This window comes from Enhydra lutris, unplaced genomic scaffold, assembly GCF_002288905.1.
Source record: "Enhydra lutris kenyoni isolate GAN:26980312 unplaced genomic scaffold, ASM228890v2 scaffoldscaffold41, whole genome shotgun sequence".
NCBI classification, from domain to species: Eukaryota; Metazoa; Chordata; class Mammalia; order Carnivora; family Mustelidae; genus Enhydra; species Enhydra lutris.
In genome coordinates this window covers 368,350-387,932 of record NW_019154125.1, presented here as the reverse complement: position 1 = coordinate 387,932, position 19,583 = coordinate 368,350, and the positions used below count along the sequence as shown (strand labels likewise).

General features: G+C 33.5%; 1 protein-coding gene and 1 pseudogene across 2 annotated transcripts in view; one reads left to right on the top strand and one right to left on the bottom strand.

Moving 5' to 3' along the window:
- Nucleotides 1–19,583, bottom strand: part of LOC111155372 (ADP ribosylation factor guanine nucleotide exchange factor 1) — a 144,016-nt gene that overhangs the window by 67,020 nt on the left and 57,413 nt on the right. For both annotated transcript variants that reach the window (XM_022515519.1, XM_022515518.1), the window contains exons 7-10: nt 17,076–17,186; nt 5,579–5,754; nt 4,294–4,427; nt 676–910 (exon numbers count right to left, since the gene is read on the bottom strand). In XM_022515519.1, the coding sequence (XP_022371227.1) occupies nt 676–910; nt 4,294–4,427; nt 5,579–5,754; nt 17,076–17,186 (656 nt within the window). The remainder of the gene's footprint in view (nt 1–675; nt 911–4,293; nt 4,428–5,578; nt 5,755–17,075; nt 17,187–19,583) is intronic.
- On the top strand, nt 8,134–9,094 carry LOC111155361 (annotated as a pseudogene).

Genomic DNA, 19,583 nt, shown 5'->3' with positions numbered 1-19,583 from the left:
CACTACTATATACAATATAAACAATGGCAAAATTATTGTGAGGGCTGAACTAACACAAGACATCTAGAATCATTCATTCAACCAGTATAAATTCCTTGAAGGCAGGGCTGTGTCTAATCTGATTTTGTATTCTTACTGTTCACCCATCGCTTAGTATTTCATAAGCACATGCTAGTTGAATGAGTAAATGAAAAAGCAGCACAGTTGACCCCTGAACAATGTGAGGGTTTAGTGCACTGATCCTTGTACAGTTAAAAATCCACATGTAACTTTGGTTCTCCAAAAACTTAACTACTACTGTTGACTACAAGCCTACTGACAACATAAACATTCAACTAACACATATTTTGTACATCATATGTATTATATGCTGTATTATATTGTATTCTGTATTCTATTATATGCTGTATTATATTCTGTATTACAATCAAGTAAATTAAAGAAAGAAAAAGAAAATCAGAAGGAAAAAACACACTTACAGTACCGTACCAACACTTATTGAAAAAAATCCACATGTAAGTGCGCCTCCTCAGTTCAAAGCAGTATATTGGTTCAAGAGTCAGTTGTACATGAAAATTCATAAATATTATTTCACATTCTGAAAATTTTTCTAGGGAATGAATAATCTGATTTAAAACATAAAACTAATGAAATACCCAACAATGCAGAACATACCTCAATTTGCATCTTCAGATGTGTCTTGAAGTTTGACAACAAAGTGAGAAATATGGAAAGAGAAAGCTCAAAAACCTCTGGTACAGATGAGACTCCATTTTTTGAAAGTGCAACACACAGATACTGCTTAATTGCATTAATAAACATCTCATTTGTCCTGAAAACAGGTCCTGCATTCTGCAGAATGGATAGAAGTAACTGCAATGAAAGAATCTTGGATCGTAACTCATGAGACCTAAAATGTAAAAAAGAAGGCACAGTATATGGACATATTTAGCATTATGGTAATAAAAGGGTGTTCCAAAGATATTTCCTGGTACCACAAAATTTCACAAACTTTAAAATGGATAGGAACAGAACACTCTACCACATAAAGCATAGTACATGAACGAGCTTTGACACTAATAATGGTAGTCCCAGTTACATTCTCAAGTACCACATAATCTCATAAACTTTTTATATGGAAAAGCAATCATTCACACATATTTAAAATCAACCTACTGTTCCTTCGTACACAGTTGTTCCTTTCTTTCACAAGCATATTTCACCTTTTAGAAATCATCATTGAGTTTCCCAGATTATGTGCCATATTTAGTATATAATAGTTCCACAGTATATAATATTTAATAGTTTAGTATATAATATACTTTTTTCCTAGGTATGCTACTCAAAAACCCTAAACAAAATTAAAAGTTTTGGTTGTATGAAGAAGCTATAGGACTATTTCAAGCTTATTTTTTCAATAACCATTTAAAGTTCTTTTCTCAAATACAAAGAGGCTTTTAGAACATTTATATTTCTTAATAGTCTACACATTTATTCTAAATATTTTAATATTGAAAAGCAAAAAAACTCCTTTTCAGCTTAAATTTTCACCTTTTTTCTGATCAATATACTATGCCATATTCTGATCAATATCTAGCATTATAATTATCAGATTTCACACATTTAATTTTTCTCCCATTAAAAGAGGCCTCTTAAGACCAACAGACCAAGAACCCATGCAACTTTTCAAATACAGAACACACTTAACATGTTCTAGCAGCTAATTACTTTATTCTTCCCAAATGCTGTATCATTGGTGTCACATTTACACCACAGATAACAAACTTAATTGTTCTTGATTTCTCCCTTAAAAATTTTATGGTTTTAAGGGTCGAGTATTTCAAGAACCTAAGAAACTCTAAGAAATACTTAATTTCATGTAAATGGGAATCACAAAAATATTACCATCTTTGAAATAAAACTGAAACCAGTAATATCATTACTTGCTACATATCAACTTTCCAAGATGGCTATGTGCAGCACATATAGTATTACCTCCCCTCCACCAAACAAGCTTAAATTAGGTTAGAAACAGTGCAAGGTTAGATTATGAAGAGCCCACGAAAATATGGTATGGGTTAAGTATCTCCCCTTCATGCTGAAGACTTCCAGAGCTTTTATATTATGACTACTCCCTAGTCTAGCTAATTTATTATCTTCTCTGCTCAATTCCAGTAGTTTTTAAAACCTGTAGCTTATGATTATCGAACACATAAATTTTTGTTGTGGTTTTTTTTTTTTGTATCCCCAGATCTAACAAAATGCCTTGTACACAGTACGTGCTCAATAACTCATGGATTTATTCATACACCCAGCTAAACATTTATTAAGTACCTACTATCTATAAGGCATTCATTAATGAAGAAATGATCAAATGATTACCTTATGACACAATGAAGTACACTTTTATAGGCAAAAGAAACTAGAAATTTCAGGTCTACAGATTTTCACTGGGTGGTTTCAAATTATGATTCAAGCTTAACGAACATTTCCTGGAACATCATCTTAGCAAGATCATAAAACATCAAGAGAAGCAAGGCAAAAAAGAAAATTATATAACTACAAGTCATTAATTTTGGGGAAAAAAATCATTCAAGATAGGAAACCATAAATTCTCTTCTAGAAAATGAACAGTTTCTAGGGGTAGAAAATTTGATTTCTTCTGTATTCAATTCTAATGTTTAATGTTCCTGATGACCAAAAAGGTCTTTTTTACGTTCGAACAAAATTTCTAAATATTTGGTTTAAGTCCACTGAGTAGGAGCATAATTTACATTATTTCTCTTAAGAATCCTTTGTAATATTAAAGATTGCAGCTTTCCAAAACTAGATTATTCTTTATTTATATAGTGCTAAAGGAATGCTCCCCGCCATAAAGAACTTCTTAAAATCATGTCTTTTGTTTTCTTTTCATTTTGGGTATTTTAAAGACTTCTCCTTTTTCTGCTTATTTGTATTTTTCCAAATCACACTTTTTAACAGTTGATATGGAAAAGTAAGTATCTGAGACTTTAAAGGTTAATAACATTTTTAAATCATGGCAAAGATGGCAATTAGCAATGACACTAAATTCTTAAGTTACTTCCTCCTCAAAGTCTTCCAACAATTTGGAATGAGGTGGTTATTTTTCCTGTTATAGTGAGAATAAGAAATTGAAAAAATTCTGAATATATTCTTATACATAGGGTATAATCAACTTTATACTGCAATCTGAACAAACTTAGTGCTTTTTCTGTGGAGTTTACATTCCCAAAATACAGAAAAATCAATGTTTTCTTTCTGACTCTCAGGATTTGGGCCTAAAAAGATTTTAGAATTTTGGGTTTTAGGGCTTAAAAGATGTTTCTCACTGAATCAGTACAATGTGACAAAATAAAACTGTACAAAATATAACAAATGTGGTTTCCCAAAACTTACAAAGTTTTTCTTTTTCCCCCAAACTTACAAAGTTTTTATTGTAACAGTCTCTAGTCTTTCGTTTTAGGTGACATTTAGAAACCAAAATGCTCTAGAGTTTCTAAAAAATGAAGTAGTGTTGCTTACATTTTCCCCCTATTTCAATATCCTTTTTACAAAGCTACTCAGGCCAGGCTGACTTCAAGATTTCTTTCTCCAGAAAGTTCTCCTAAAATTGTCCTGCTGCATTGCATCATGCTGCAACATTAGCGAGACATGGTTCTTTAATAGTGCCCAAACTCAGTCTCAAGCAAAAATTAGTTATATTTGACTCATATGAAATGAAAGATATTTGGTGATTTCTGGCAAAAAAATGGCACTTTCCTACAGTTTAAGCTAATATATTTGACAGGAATCAGCCAAGTGACTCCCATCTCAAAGTACTTCCTGTTTCCCACAGAGAAAGGTATCAAATTAGAGCATTTTTCAGACCATAATAAATATGTAGTACCTTTCATTATGAATTTTAAAATTTATTTCTCTTAGATTTTATTACCTTTCAACTGGTAGCTTTCAGAAACCTAGCACGAGGCTAAATGTAATAGGGCTATACTAACTCCACAGTTACTCATAATACTGAAATAAGAATTCTTTCAATTGTTCAATCAGGAACATTTCTCTAATGCTATTGGTATGCTTTGGGAAACATTGTAAGATACCCAGCAATTTTCAAACTCACTGTTTTTCAAATACATATTTTAAAAAGCAAAATAACCCTAAAATGTATTTTTGAGAGTTCTATGGGACAAGAATAACAAAAAACTCCAAAGACTATCTAACAGTAAGTTTCAATCTTAAAAAATTGTTATTTGTCAAGGAGAATAGCTAATGACTTACTTTGGATCTGGTGGTCCATCTGACAGTGGTTTCATGGACAGTTTACACAATGACCTGAATACTAGAAAGGCATCCTTTTGTAAAATGTGGGAAAACTTAGCACCAGGTGAAGGTCCTGAAGAATTTCCAGATTCCTAAACAAGTTAACATACCATGTAAATAGAGAAATTTGCCAGTGTAAAACCATTTCAGCCTTCCATATATTTTATTCAATTCTGTAATATATGGAGGGGGTTCTGCTACAGGGGAAACCTGATAAGGAATTTGCCACACTGTTTCTCTTTAATCTGACATACCACCCTCCTCCCCAGCAGTAAATTAATACCTTAAAAAATAAATTCTTATTTTTTAAATAAAGATTTTTTATTTAACAGAGGGAGAGAGAGAGCATAAGCAGGGGGATTTGCAAAGGGAAAGGGAGAAGCAGACTCCCCACTAAACAGGGCACTGATGCAGGGCTCAGTCCCAGGACCCCAGGATCATGATCTAGGCCGAAGGCAGATGCTCAACTGACTGAGCCACCCAGGCACCCGAAAAAATGAATTCTTTGAAAATACTCTCTTAGCCACCAAAAAACTCTTGAATTTTATCCAGTTCATACCATTACTAACAAAATCTAGCACATCATGCCCTGACAAGATATCTCATCCCTGGCCTAAACCATGCTTTCCATTACCTGCCATTGGGTGTTTTATGTTTTTGTTCTATTTGATGTTTTATCTCCTCTTCATAGAGAGACATAAAACAACAGAAATTGTCAAAGCAATGTTTCAAAGTTGTTAACTGATGAAGGTCAATAAAGCCAAGAAAGCTGAATCTTATACACAGGGCAATGATTTACTGTAGGACTTCCTTATCTAAAATAAGGACACACTAAATACAGGGAGGATGAGAAGAACCTATCACTACCATAGTATAGATTTCATTGTAGCCCTGAATGAAAGTAAGATGAAGTTCCCTAAATGTCTAAAAGTTCTTTCTCATCCAATGATACTAGAACTGTCCTATGAATATATGATAAAAATGTTCTTTTTAAATGTAATTTCAATAGGGGGGAGCATAGAGAAGATGTGAACAATACCAAACAGCTTAGAGTTGTAAGTTTAACTATCAATATATTTAGGGAATAAACTGCTTTGATTTATATCAATAAGAAAAACCCAAGTCTTTATTTTCCCAAATTATAATCAGCCAGCATTATCAACTACATATATTCACCATAAGGTGCTGGTAGCCTATAACATCTGAAAGATTAACAGGACACCCCCCTGCCCCCCACTGATACCTGAGTATCATTGGAAGAGACAGACAATCTGTCATCAGGTAAAGACGGTGTATATGCAACAGAAATTGGTGTTCCTGGAATTCCATTTGCTTGAATATTTTCACTGTCGCTACCATCCTCTATAGTTCCAATGTTGCCATCTGCACTTGCATTTATAGTAGTCCTTTCTCCCATATCTAAAATGGTAAGAATAAAAAAATATGCAAATGTATCTGACTTAACTGAAGTGTATTGAAAAAGCATAGAGTATTTAAAACTCAACAGTGGCAAAAAAGCAATGTGAAGTAGTATGTATTGGCATCATTTAAAGGTCAGCATACTTAGTAGTAAGTATGCATTTGGAATACATCCAAATATAATCCTTAAGTAGCTCTAGCTAGGAAACACACTCAGCTGATCAAAGGCTAACTGGTATGTGCCAAAATAGGAGCTTACTTTCGGTCTCCATTATCATTTACTAAACTTTGTTCTAATGAACGCTAATGCCTTAAGATGTTAACAGAGATTCTTCAAAAAATATTCTATTACCAAGTAGTTAGAGATATGCTGGGAAATAGCTTTCTTCATTATAGTCTTTATAATATGCTCTCTACAAGGAATATATAATATGCAGTGTTTCCAAAACTATTTTACCATGAGTCCCTCCTTCCTCTTTTTAGAATACCTATTAATAACTCTAATAATATATCCTTTAGAACATACACAAGGAAGAAATGGCTACAACACTGAATATTTTTCAGCATGTTACTCTGAGTAATCATACCTTTAATTAATATGAACAGAAATAAATGACTGTCAGTAAAACAAAGAGATAATGCAAATAATATCCAGTTTTCATAACTACTCTAGGTGTAACGTGTATTATGTTAAAAAAGAAACACATAAGTGTCTGTGGCCGTAGCTCAGCCATCTGGCAGAAAATTGCTCATTTCATGCTACCAATTAAAAGAGAACTATAAGCAAGGGAAACATACTATAAGGAGCAGATTTTGGAATATGAAAGACCTGTATATCAATCATGTCTCCCAATTTAACTGGATAACTTATTTCATCTTTCTTTGACTCAGTTTCTTCATCAGCAACAAAGATAATAATGTTTGTGAGGAATCACCAAAACACAAATACCCTACATACGCATGATTCATAAAGAACATGAGTGATTCTCAATCAGTGGTAGCTATTATTTTGTTGATAACTGATAACATATGCCCAATTTTTGACTAATTCAGTAATAAAAAAAGTGTATCTGGTGTCCCAACTCTGAAGCTGTTTTCTGCTCTCCAAGTTAGAACACCCTGGATAGATTAAACTGGATGATTTCAAAGCATGTTTTACAATTAACAATTAGTACATGAAAAAGATACTCATTGATAAAATTTACTTGGGAAACTCTGCATTACATAAAACAGTTTTCCTAGTGGCCCTTTCGGAGCTTTAACATGCTAATACTAGACATGCTTAATGCTGTTATACCTTTCAATATATATATGTATGTATTAATGTGCTATGGCTATAAAAATACGTATTATTTATTATACATATCTTACATATATAAAAATGTTTACTATGCAAAGGATTCTCTGGAAGAACTCATAAAAAATTTAATGATGATTATCAGAAATTGATAATTATCCCTCAAAGCACTTATTCCATTTTCTGTCAACACCCAATTACATCGCCTCCCTCTGCCCCTCCTTCACTTTCCCTTAACAAACAAACAAATTACCTACTTAGCTAGGAAGTAAGTTAAGTTAACATAGGCTACACTTCAGTCTCCCTTGTCCCACCATAAAGTTCCTTGACATCACATCAACAATAATCTTTCTCTTTCCTCTCATTTTAGAGGGGAAAAAATACTCCTTTGTACTTCTAAAGTGAACTACCATTCACCCTCAAACCAATCTCTTCTTGCATTCATTAGTACCTTCCCCCTACTCAAGTTTTTTCTTGCAACACTGCATTTTCAATCTCATGTATATGACTGAATCTTCTCCAATACTCAATAAACATATTCAAATCTTTTAACTGAAAAAAACAAAAAAAAAAACAAAACAAACAAACAAAAAAAAACTTCCTTCAATTCTTGCTACACCTCTGCTACTGTCCATTTTTCTCATTTTTTCACATTTCCGAGAGGAATAATCAATATTTGTTGATGATACTTTCCTTCCTCCCTTCCTAGGAAATTTCTCAGAAGAACTAAAAACATTCTTCACTTTACTGCTTCCTACAAGTTAACTCAAAATCTCTCAATTTCCTCATTATAAAAGAGGGAATGGTAATAGCACCTAAATATCCCAGTGCTGGGGGAGGATTAAGTGAATAAATATAAGTAAAGCACATAAAATCATTTGGGATACACAGAAAGTACTTTAAACAGAGTTAGATATTATTATTCTCTATGTCTTCTCCTCTAATTCTCCCTCTAATTATCTCCTAAATGTAAGTGCAGACTTCTGTTTTCAAAGTGGTAATTGAGTCCACTAAAAATTAATTTCTCTTTTGATGAATCCCATTGAAATTACTAGGAAAAATATAAACAAGAGACAAATGTAATGTTTGTAACATTACTGCTATATTTCACCAGTAAGTTTGATAATTGCTGGTCTGGTATTTTTCACCGGTATGAAAAAATTCAAGTTAATCCTGACTTAGAAAAGTAAAATTACATCCAGGCACACACATACTCATATACTTAATTTGATAGAGTATCTTCCAAAAACAACGGCAATTATCAAACTTACTGGTAAAATACAACAGTAATGTTAAAAACAAAATGAGGTTCCTTGACATCTTTAACATGATTCAGTATTTTCTAGAGGTTCAAACCAATGTTTTATAACAGAAACAAAAGAATAAAAATTAGAATACTGTAAAAGAAGAAACAAAGACAAAATACATTCTTCACCTAAAAAAACTCAAGATAATCAAATAAAAAAGTTTTAGAAACAATACACATTTAGAAGGTGAATAAGTAGGAGATAAATATGGAAAACTAAGGGTTTTTCTATATTCCAATTAAATTAGGAAGTGGGAGCCTTTTGTGGCCATTGCTGAAGTGCCAGAGACCAAAATAAAGTTCAATCCCTTTGTGACTCCTGACTGGATCAAGAACAGTAAAAGCCATTTCAGTGCACCTTCTCGCATTTACAGGAAGATTATGTCTTCCCTCCTTTCCAAAAAGCTAAGAGAGAAGTACAACATTCAATCCATGCCCATTCAAAAGGATGATGAAGTACAATTTATGTGAGGACATCACAAAGGTCAGCATATTGGCAAAGCAGTCCAAGTTTACAGGATGAAATACATCATCGACACTGAATGAGTTCCGTGAGAGGAAGTGAATGAATGGTACAACTATCCATGTGGCCATTCATCCTAGCAATGTGGTTAGCACTAGACTAAAACTGGACAGAGATGACAAAAAGATCCTTGAATGTCAAGCCAAATCTCACCAAGTAGGTAAGGGAAAAGGGCAAACATAGAGCAGAAACAACTGAGAAGATGCAGGAATAAAGTAATCTTACATACACTTTAAATATAAACTTAGAATTTTAAAAAAAAAGAAATTAGAAAAAAAAAGTAAATCAGAAAAGGACTCATCCAAAATACTAGCAAAACTAAAACAAAAAAACACAGAAATAATTTAACAGGAAATGTGCAAGAGGAAAAGGAAGAAAACAATGAAATTTTAATAAGTGACATAAAAGATCTAACTGAATGAACTTATGCTTCTGGATAAGAAGGTTCAATACTACAAATAAGATTTAACTCCCCAAGTTAACTTATAAACACAATACAAATTCAATCACTAAATAAAACTTTTTTTTTTTTTAACTTAATGAACTGGTTCTAAAGTCATGTAGAAGAATACATTTACTAGATGTTTAAAAAAATTGGCAGGGGCAGGGGGACTTGCACTACAAAGATCAAAGTGTACAATAAAATCAAAATATTTTAAACAATTCAACACCAGATACAAATAAATAGCTCACTGTTACTGTAGACAAAACACAAGCAGAATCATGTAGGATAAAATTTCAGAATCATGTAGGATAAAATTTCAAATTAACTGGTAAAGGAATTATTCTATAGGTTAGTTATGAAATCACACACTATACAGAAATATCAATTTCAGATGAATTACAAATCTATATTCAAAAAGTAAAAACAAAGATATTAGAAAAATGTAGGGCAGAATATTTCTGTAATCTTAGGGTGGTAAAATCCATTCTAAGCAAGACAAAAGCAGAGTTCATACACACACAAAAAGACAATATTTATTACATCTTTTATGTGTGGTCAAATAGCTGCTCAGAACAATTAACACAGGCAAAGGCTAAACAAAATGAAAACAAAGACTGACTAGAAAAAGAACTATTAACAATACACTGAATAACGGTTAATTTCTTGATGTGAATAAACCCTGAAATAAGAACAAAAAAAACAGAAGGAAAAACAGGCAAAAGTCATGAACAAACAATTCAGAAAAGTATTAATAGCCCACAGATATTCAATTGGACCAAGAAACTGCCAACATTTGACCTATAAAAATAATGGCTTCTCCCTGGGTTTTGATCCTACAAGTTATCAGAGAAACACAAATTACAACTGTAAGATATAATCCATCTAGTAAAGTATAAACAACACACATTATATAAAATTTAAATATCCATACACCTAGATCAAAGTATTCCTTTTTTAAAAAGTATTCCTTTTTTATAAATTTATCCTAAAGTGCTAAAAGATAATCTATGACGAGAATGCTCCTCAGAACAGTGTTTATTAAAAAAGCAAAAACTTGAAAATAATCTAAATGTTTGTAACGGCAATGTTATATCCTTCACTTTCAAGATTGCTCCAGTAGAACTTGGGATTCCAGTAGAACCCTGACTACACCTCTATTCCAGGGCTTATAATATTGACATTATCTATTAATGAGACTTTTTCCCTCACTAGATTTTAGACTCTTGAAAGTTAGGAAGATGTCTTATTGTCCTTGAAGCTCTAATATGCAGTCTAGAATTAAGTATTTTTAAATAGTAGATCTTGAATCTATGTTATTGAGTTGAATTTACTAGCACAAATTCTCTGATTTGGCTGATACAGAAGTAAAAAAATACTCAACTAGAATTTATTTTAAGAAAGTTAATACAGAGCAGGTTGAGGGTTTTGCTGTGGAAGAAGACACTGAGCATGTTTTCAGAATTCAAACTAATTCAGAAAGATTCATAGTTCAAGAAATACAAAGTAGAACTGGTAATTAAGAAACAGTGAAGTGACAAGAGTTGAGGCACATGCTGTTTGAAGTATTTGCTGCCTCTCACTTGCCTGTTCTACACATGGAGCCACAGCTTTGCAGAAGTTCCTTTCTGACTGAGCCACAGAAGTGCTGTCCTTACAGGAAGCCCTCACAATAATTTTGCAAACAAATTAACAAATCCCCAAAAATAAGAGGCCGAAGAACCATTCAGTAATCACCAAGAAGAATAGTGGGAGAAATTAAAGATCTTGAAAGGAAGTGCTCATGAAATGGCTTAGTAAAAGTAAGTGCTTTGGGTTTCAAAGCTTAAGAAAATGTAAATGGTGCAACAGAAAGGTTAAAATGAAGAGAGAAGGAAAAAAATGAAAATACGAAGGTATTCAATAACCAAAAATTCTAAAGGCCAGTATTTGTTGTGAATTACTCATACATCAAAACTGATAAGCATCTAATGAAAAGGCTATACAAAAAAAACCTAAGGGAAAAAAATCAAATAACAGAAAGATTATAGATGATTCACTAAAAAAAGAAATATAATGGCCCTTATATTTGAGAAGATATTTAATTTTCATCCACAGAGAAATGCAAATTATAACCAAACTAAGAAGTGGATAAAGAAGATGTGGTATACATACACAATGGAATATTACTTACCCATGAAAAAGAATAAAATCTTGCCATTTGTAACAACATGAATGGATCTAGAGGGTATTATGCTAAGTGAAATAAGACAGTGAGAGAAAGACAAATACCATATGATTTCACTCATAGGTGGAATTTAGGAAACACAAATGAACAAAGAGAAAAAAGAGACAAAAAAACAATTTAAATACAGAGAACTGGTGGTTACCAGAGGGGAAGGGGGAGTGGGTGAAATAGGTAAACAGGATTAAGAATACACTTATCATAATGAGCCTTGAGTAATGTATGGAACTGCTGAATCACTATACTGTACACCTGAAACTAATACAACACTAAACGTTAAATATACTAGAATTAAAAAAAAATAATAAACTAAGAAACATTTCTCACCTAACAGGTTGGCAAAAATTCAAAACTTTAAATTCCACTAGCAATTATCAAGAAAAAGGCACTCTTACATATTGCTGGTAAGAGTGCAAAATGGTACAAAAATAAATAAATAAATAAATAAATAAATAATAGTGCATAATGGTACAATACCTATGAAGGGACATTTAGCAACAGCTAATTAATCTTCATATTCATTTACCACTTGACCCAGTAATCTCACTTCTATGAATCTTTCCTCAATATAAACCCCCACAAATATGAAACAACACAGATGTACAGGGTTATTCATGGCAGCATTACTTGTAATAGCAAAACACTGGAAACAATCCAAGTTCCTGTCAATAAGGGACTAGTTAAGTCAACTATGATACATCCACATAATAGATTACTGTGCAGAGAGCCAAGAGAAAAAATAAGGAAAATTCCTACCGACTGAAAAAAGAGTATTTATAGCATATATTAAGTGAAAAACAAAACGGTGGGGGGGGGAGACAAAAAAAAAAAAGAGGAGAAGATATACAATGTTTTGCCAAAAAGAAAGAGAAATAATGTTAAGTACCTGCTTATTAATCTGGGGGAAATACATACACACACACAGGATAAACTAAAAGCTAATGAAAGTGGCTACCTATGTCAGGCAGGTCAGCAAGGGAAGGAATGGATAGAAGAATTCTGAGTACATGTTTTATATCATTTTGACTCTTATTCATGCAAGTGATCTTCAAATAAATAAATCAATAAAACAGTTAATACAGATTACTATTATAAATTATACAATTGTAAATAGTGTAGCTATTATTCATCCTCAGTAGGATGCATTCTAAATACACATATATTTAAAAAAATTGAACTTTAAATTAGTAAGTTGTTGCTGAGAATTTGGGTTTTTACTGTGGGAAAAGGGAAATACAAATGTGAAATGTAAGATGAAGAAAAACCTAGTGGCACTGGATGTGACCTGGAACTATCAATATGAACTTGTGACCGTAGATCTCCCTGTCTCTGTACATTACAAAGGCTAAGAAGTAACGACACCATGACACCTCAGCAGGAATGAGTACACCTAGTCGCTAAATATAATTGCCCACTAAAAAGAACAAAAACTCCTTAAAGAAGTAACTGATTCCAGAGCTGGGGCAATGGAAAGTTGAACATTTAACTTAAAACACCTTGTTTCCAGAAAACAAGGAAATGCTCAAGATAATAGAATCACATCAGAAAGACACAGGAGCTGGATTCCTACTGGCCAGATCAAGAACAAAGAATAATGGTAAATGATTATAATACAATGCATAACAAAAGAACTCACGAGCTCACGGTATTATTTTTTTTAAAGAGGAAGAGCTCTTCTCCATAGAAAAGCGTCAATTAATGTTAGAATTATGAAATCACTATTTTGTAACCAATGCAATATGTAAGTCAAGGATCATTAATGGATGCTAAAACCACAAAGTGGACAGATCCTTCTATGATCTTGAAATAAGATTATTTATTTCGTATTTCAGTTGACCTACATGGGGCTTAGGAGTGCCAACCCCTCATGTAGTTGAAAACCGTGTAATTTGACTCCCCCAAAACTTGACTACTAATAGCTAACTGCTGCCCAGAAGCCTTATTGAGAACATAAACAATTGTTCAACATGTATTTTATACTGTATTTTTACAGTCAAATAAACTAGAGAAAAAAAATCCAAAGAAAATCATTAACAAAAAGAAAATACATTCACAGGACTGTATTTATGGGGCAAAAAAAACTCAGATAAAGCAAATCCATGCAGTTCCAATCCATGTCATTTGTTGAAAGGTCAACTATAGTTATAAAAGTAAAAAGTCTCCCTTACACTGAAGAGACCTGGTGGTCATCATCTTAACCAAGTGATGAAACATTATCACTAATAGGCTTAACTTGTTATGAACCAATTAACATAACATGATGAATAAGAAGTACCAACATTACCTATGCAGTATTCTTGCAAATACATTTAATCTAAATTAGGAAACGGTTATATCAACTCAAAATGCATAACACTCTACAAACAATATCATACTCTTTAAAAAAAGGTAAATGTTATGGAAGATGGGGGAAGAGGCAAGAGGACTTGTTCTAAACTAATGAGACCAAAGAGACAGAATCAAATGCAGCAACTGTACTCAGATCCTGTACTTAAAAAAGGAAAGGGAAAAAGTATATAAGAGAGACATTTTGGGAATTTGGGGACATTTTAAAATGTAGTATTTATATTAGATATTCTTAAAATAGTGTTAATTTTCTTAGGTGTGAAAATGAATTATGGTTATGTATGAGAATGCCCTTATTCTTAGAAGATATATGCTTAAGTATTTAGGAGTAAAGTATCAAGGCATATATAACCAATTTTTTTAAAGGCTCAAGGAAAGATGAGCAAAACGCACATATTCACATACATATATGTGTGTGTGTGTAGGTCTATTTAAAGACACATAAAACATATGTACCAAAATTCTTAACAAGTACTGAATCTAGAGGAAGGACATACAAGTGTTCATTGTACTGTTCTTTGGACTTTTGTCTAGGTATGAAAACGTTCTGAGTAAAAAGTTACAGAAAAATGAGAGAAAAATTTCACTTCACACTCTGAATTGATATGTATTCGAGACTGGTGAAGTTTTTTTGCAAAGGGCCAGTTAGTAAACATTTTAGGCTTTGCAGGCCATATGGTCTGTTGCAACTACTCAACTCTACTTTTGTAGTGCAAAGATAGCTACTGAAGGCAAAACATAAACAAACGAGCATGTGTTCCAGGAAAACATTATTTACAAAAAAAAGGCAATGGGCCAAATTTGGTTCATGGAATATAATTTGCCATCCCCCCATATACATTATTAAACTTTTAAAGACTGCATGGACACACAATGCTCTTTCTTCCCTGATTCTAAATATACAGGGTTTTTTGGGGTTTGTTTTAAAATTCATATTCCTCAAGATCATGGCTTCAACTATTAATTTTAACAGAAGGACTCCCACCTATAGCACCTGCCTTGATATCTTACAGCAGATTTCTATATTTCTATTATGTATTTCATAAAATTCCCACATGGATGGTGTACCAGAAGCACATTTAGTAGTCAAAATAAAATTTAGTACATTTTTCCCCAAGCCAACTTCTCCTCCAACATGATTTAATTCTACCAGTTCTAAACCATCCAGCTACCCATTTAGGCTGAGAAACTGGCTGACCACCCATGCATAGAGGAGTTAACACAGTAGGCCTGAGACTGCCTATCCTCAGAAAGGTGGGCTTTTAAGGTTGGCCCTTGGCTGGCACCCAGGAACTTACATTTTGGGAGGGTTCCCACCATTCCCAGAACTAGTAAGAGTGGCTCACTGTGCCTAAACCATTTGCACAAATAATGTGGTTTATGCTAAAAACCAGCTTTGCTTTAGGAAATCTGAAATTTGGGTACATGCAAGTAAAGGGAGACAACATAACTTTGGGCACTGAGTCTAATGAGCTGCCCTGGTAACCAACACTCACAATCTGATGTGGAGGAATTAAGAACCTTCTGTGTGACTTCACTAGGACAGGATGCCTGAAGTGTGCATTTGACTTCCTGCAGACATTGCCCCATATGCCTTTTCTCTTTGATGATTTTGTACTGTACCTTTACCTGGTAAAAATTTTAATGGTGAGTATAACTAACGAATTCTGTGATTCCTTCTAGTGAATCACAAAACCCTGGGGTATTCTTGGGGATCTTTGACACACCTTATAATTTCTCTTTCTCACCCAGGTATTTTATCAGTTGCAAAGTCTTCTTGATTTAACATTCATTATCTCACTTCTCATTCACGTTTCCCTCTCCATTTCCACCGTTTCATCCTATTGAGGATTCCGTTACTACACTAGTCTCCCACTGTACTTTCTACTTCCCCACTCAATTTCTTGGTACATAATTCTAATTATTCCATCTCTTAGTTTAAAGATCCTTGATGGTAATTTATTTTATGATGGAATGAAGCCTAAAATCTTAAACCTTTAATCAGCAAGTTTGTTCTTTAACCTTAGTTTCTATTATATGATATCACATACTTTCTACTTCAGCCAAACCACCAACTGTCAATTCCCAGGTGGTAGTCTGGCAGAAGTCCTCTCCTCTAGACTTGAGCCAACAGAGCTTCCAATACATCAAATACCACTCCCCATACCTGTGTGAATCCATACAGTCTAAGTTCAAGTGTCATCTCCTACATGAAGCCCTCCTCGATCACTTTAGCTGGAAATAATCACTTTTTTTTCCTGAATTTTAATAGGATGTTAGCTGCTTCTTTGTAATGGCATTTATCACTTGGTCTATCTTGAATTAACTTTTGTATCCTCCTACAGTACCACACAACTGTATGCACTTCCTTAGTATTTGCTGAATGAAAAGATGAAAAAATGAGAAGGCAATCAGATGGATGCCTGGTTCTAGTGTTGCATTAAAGAAGAAAATATATTCTTAGGAATGATGCTACAAGTGGGAGTTAGATATTGCTGAAACAGTATTATTGTCATTCAAGAGCCATAGTGTACATTTAATCATACATCTAGAAGTGTATGTAGCAAGGTACTATGCTTAGTCCCGTGCAAAAAACCATGGGTAAATAAGCTTCAGTGAACTGGTCTCAAATCTAATCCTCTCTACAAATAGTAGTATTTATGGAAAATGTGAGTTAAATTCCTAACAAACTTTACGACATCTTTATAATACATCTTTATAATACATCTTTATAATACAATCCATAAGATAGGAACTGGCCTTATATCAACTATACATTGGTTGTGATAATAAAGGTATAAGAAAGCATGGTTTTTTCCAAAAAAGATACACATATTCAAAACCAAATCAATTTTAGTATTTTCTAGTTTATAGAGTTTAGAACATGTAGGAGGATAAAGCATATATCTCTGCCACCAAACATAAAAACAAAAAAATGAAATGGCATCAACTTTTCTTTAATGCAGTAGGGGAATAATGGGTTTTTATAAAAGATTATAACTGAACCTGGAGGAAAAAAGGGAGTAACTGTTTTATAATTAAAGATACTTGAGTATTTTTCCTATACACACACTCCAATTTGAGCAAGCTTATATTTTTGCTCCACGCATTATATAAATAGCCCCCGTAGTGGGATGAAATATTCAAAGACAGAAAAAACTAACTTTGAGTGAAATACACTACCTCCAACAACGATGTTCACCATTTCTTCTACAATGCTCTGTACAATGTCTTGTGGCTTTTCCTCACAGTCATGGTTTTCTCCATCATATAATATGTCATTTTTAGATAACGCTTTAAAAAGAAAAATCCAAGAAAATATTAATTTTTTGGAAACTTTACTAAACATTTAAATTTAAAAACCTTCATTAAAAATTAAGAATAAAAGAAAATATGATAAATGAAACTAGAAGCGATTACAAGTTAAACCTTCAAAATTCGTAACTAACCCAAATCAAAAATATTTATAAATTCAAGTCAACTTAAAAAATGCTTTACCTGAAAAACTATTAAATGATGATTCAACTTAAGTAGATTTTCTAGATTATTCCTTTAGGAGCCAAATACTTTAAAGCATTTTTTTTTTTTAAAGATTTTATTTATTTGACCAGAGAGAGAGAAATCACAAGTAGGCAGAGAGGCAGGCAGAGAGAGAGGGGAGGAAGCAGGCTCCCTGCGGGGCAGAGAGCCCGACTCGGGGCTCGATCCCAGGACCCTGCTGGGATCATGACCTGAGCCGAAGGCAGAGGCTTTAACCCACTGAGCCACCCAGGTGCCCCTACTTTAAAGTATTTTGAATGAAACTTTTTTTTTTTTTTTAAATTTCAGAGAGAGAGAGAGAGAGAGAGAGAGAGCGAGAGAGGGGAATACAAGCAGGGAGAGTGGGAGAGGAAGAAGCAGGTTTCCTGCTGTGCAGGATCGCAATGCAATGCAGGCTCGATCCCAGGACCTTGGGATCATGACCTGAGCTGAAGGCAGACACAATGACTGAGCCAGCCAGGTGCCTCTGAATGAAATATTTCTAACACATCTGACACTCTTATAAGTATATATTAAATGTAATTAGAGCCTACATTGATTAATTCAGTTCATCAGTAATAACAAGCTCATCATTGTGCCTTAATATTTTTGAGGTTCTTCAAGAAGAGACATAGGGCTACCTGGGCGTCCACCAGTGCTTTCCAGTCCTTCCTCTTTCCCCCAAATAATCCACATATCCAGTGTAAAACCAAATTTAACAAGAAAAGAATTCGTTCCCCAATTTAACAATCAAAAGCAGATTTAAAAGCCCATCAGAACTTCTGAATAGCTTAAGAGAACTGGTAAAACCTGACACTCGAGTTAGCTTGCAGATAAAAATAGGATCTCCACTGGGTTTCCTGAAATGCCGCAAATATCTCAGGAAGGCTCAATTAGCACTTTGGGATGCTTTGGGATCTGGGACCCTATTCCAAATGGCATCAGACTGCATATTAGTTGATAGGGCTAACACACCCATCCCCACTCACACTACTATAAAGGACCACTACTTATGATTCTGGCTTCCAGAATCTTGTCCTCTCTCTTGTTCACCACTACTAATCTATGTTTGCTACATTCTATAAAATACTGTATGCCACAAGGGGAAATTTGATTAATAAGCATACCAAATCGGTTTTATTTTATAAAAAAATTCAAGTACAATAACACTTAAATTTTTAGCAAAGTAAAAATATATAAAATTACCTCTGACAAGGTAATTTTTCCACCAGCCTTAAGCTTTGTATTTTTTTAAGATTTTATTTCTTAAGTAATCTCTACACCCAACATGGGGCTTGAACTCACAACCCCCGATACCAAGAGTCACACACTCCACTGACTGAGCCAGCCAGTGCCCCTAAACTTTGTATTTCTGTGCTCTAGTTGGCTAAAATTATCTAGAATCTGAAAGTTAGTTTCAACAAAACTAAATACACACAGTCACTAATATGTGTATAAAATAACTAGTGAATCAAGAGTCAATTCTCACACAAATAATCTAACAGAAATAGATTAAAGTAACAGTAATATTACACACAGGAAATCATTAGAGAAGTTAACTATTATATCCAAAGTGATATAACTAATTAGTGATAGAGAAGTGATTCAAAGCAGATAATCTAACTCCAGAGCACTCTTAACCAATGCTTCTCAGGAAGAATCTTTATTTTTATCAGTGATTGGGAGAAAACACCTCTAGGCCAAAGTAATCATTACTATAGTACAGTGACTTATGTTTTATTTATAATTCTGTATCCTATAAGGTGACTCATACACAGTAGATGCTTACATTCCCTGGGTCTCAGCCCATGTTGTTTCTTCTATCAGATAATCTTCTAGCTAGCCAATTCCAACTCTTATACAACAAGATTCAACTAAATCATGATCGCTTTCTCTACAAAGGTATTGCCTAACTCTCCTAAGCAGAATGACCTCGTACATGCCACTTTCAGGATATTTATCACATTATACATCATTTATACACCTGACCATTCAGGCAGACCATGAGTACCTTAAGATCAAAGTTTTTATCTCCATCAGTTTTTTAACCCCAAGTCCCACATAGTGCCTAAAACATAGTATGCTAAATAAATGGTTTACTGAATCCATGAAGAAATGAAGGAATAAATAAAACCCCAGCTTTATTAGAGATTAGCCCTTTCAATCAGCCCC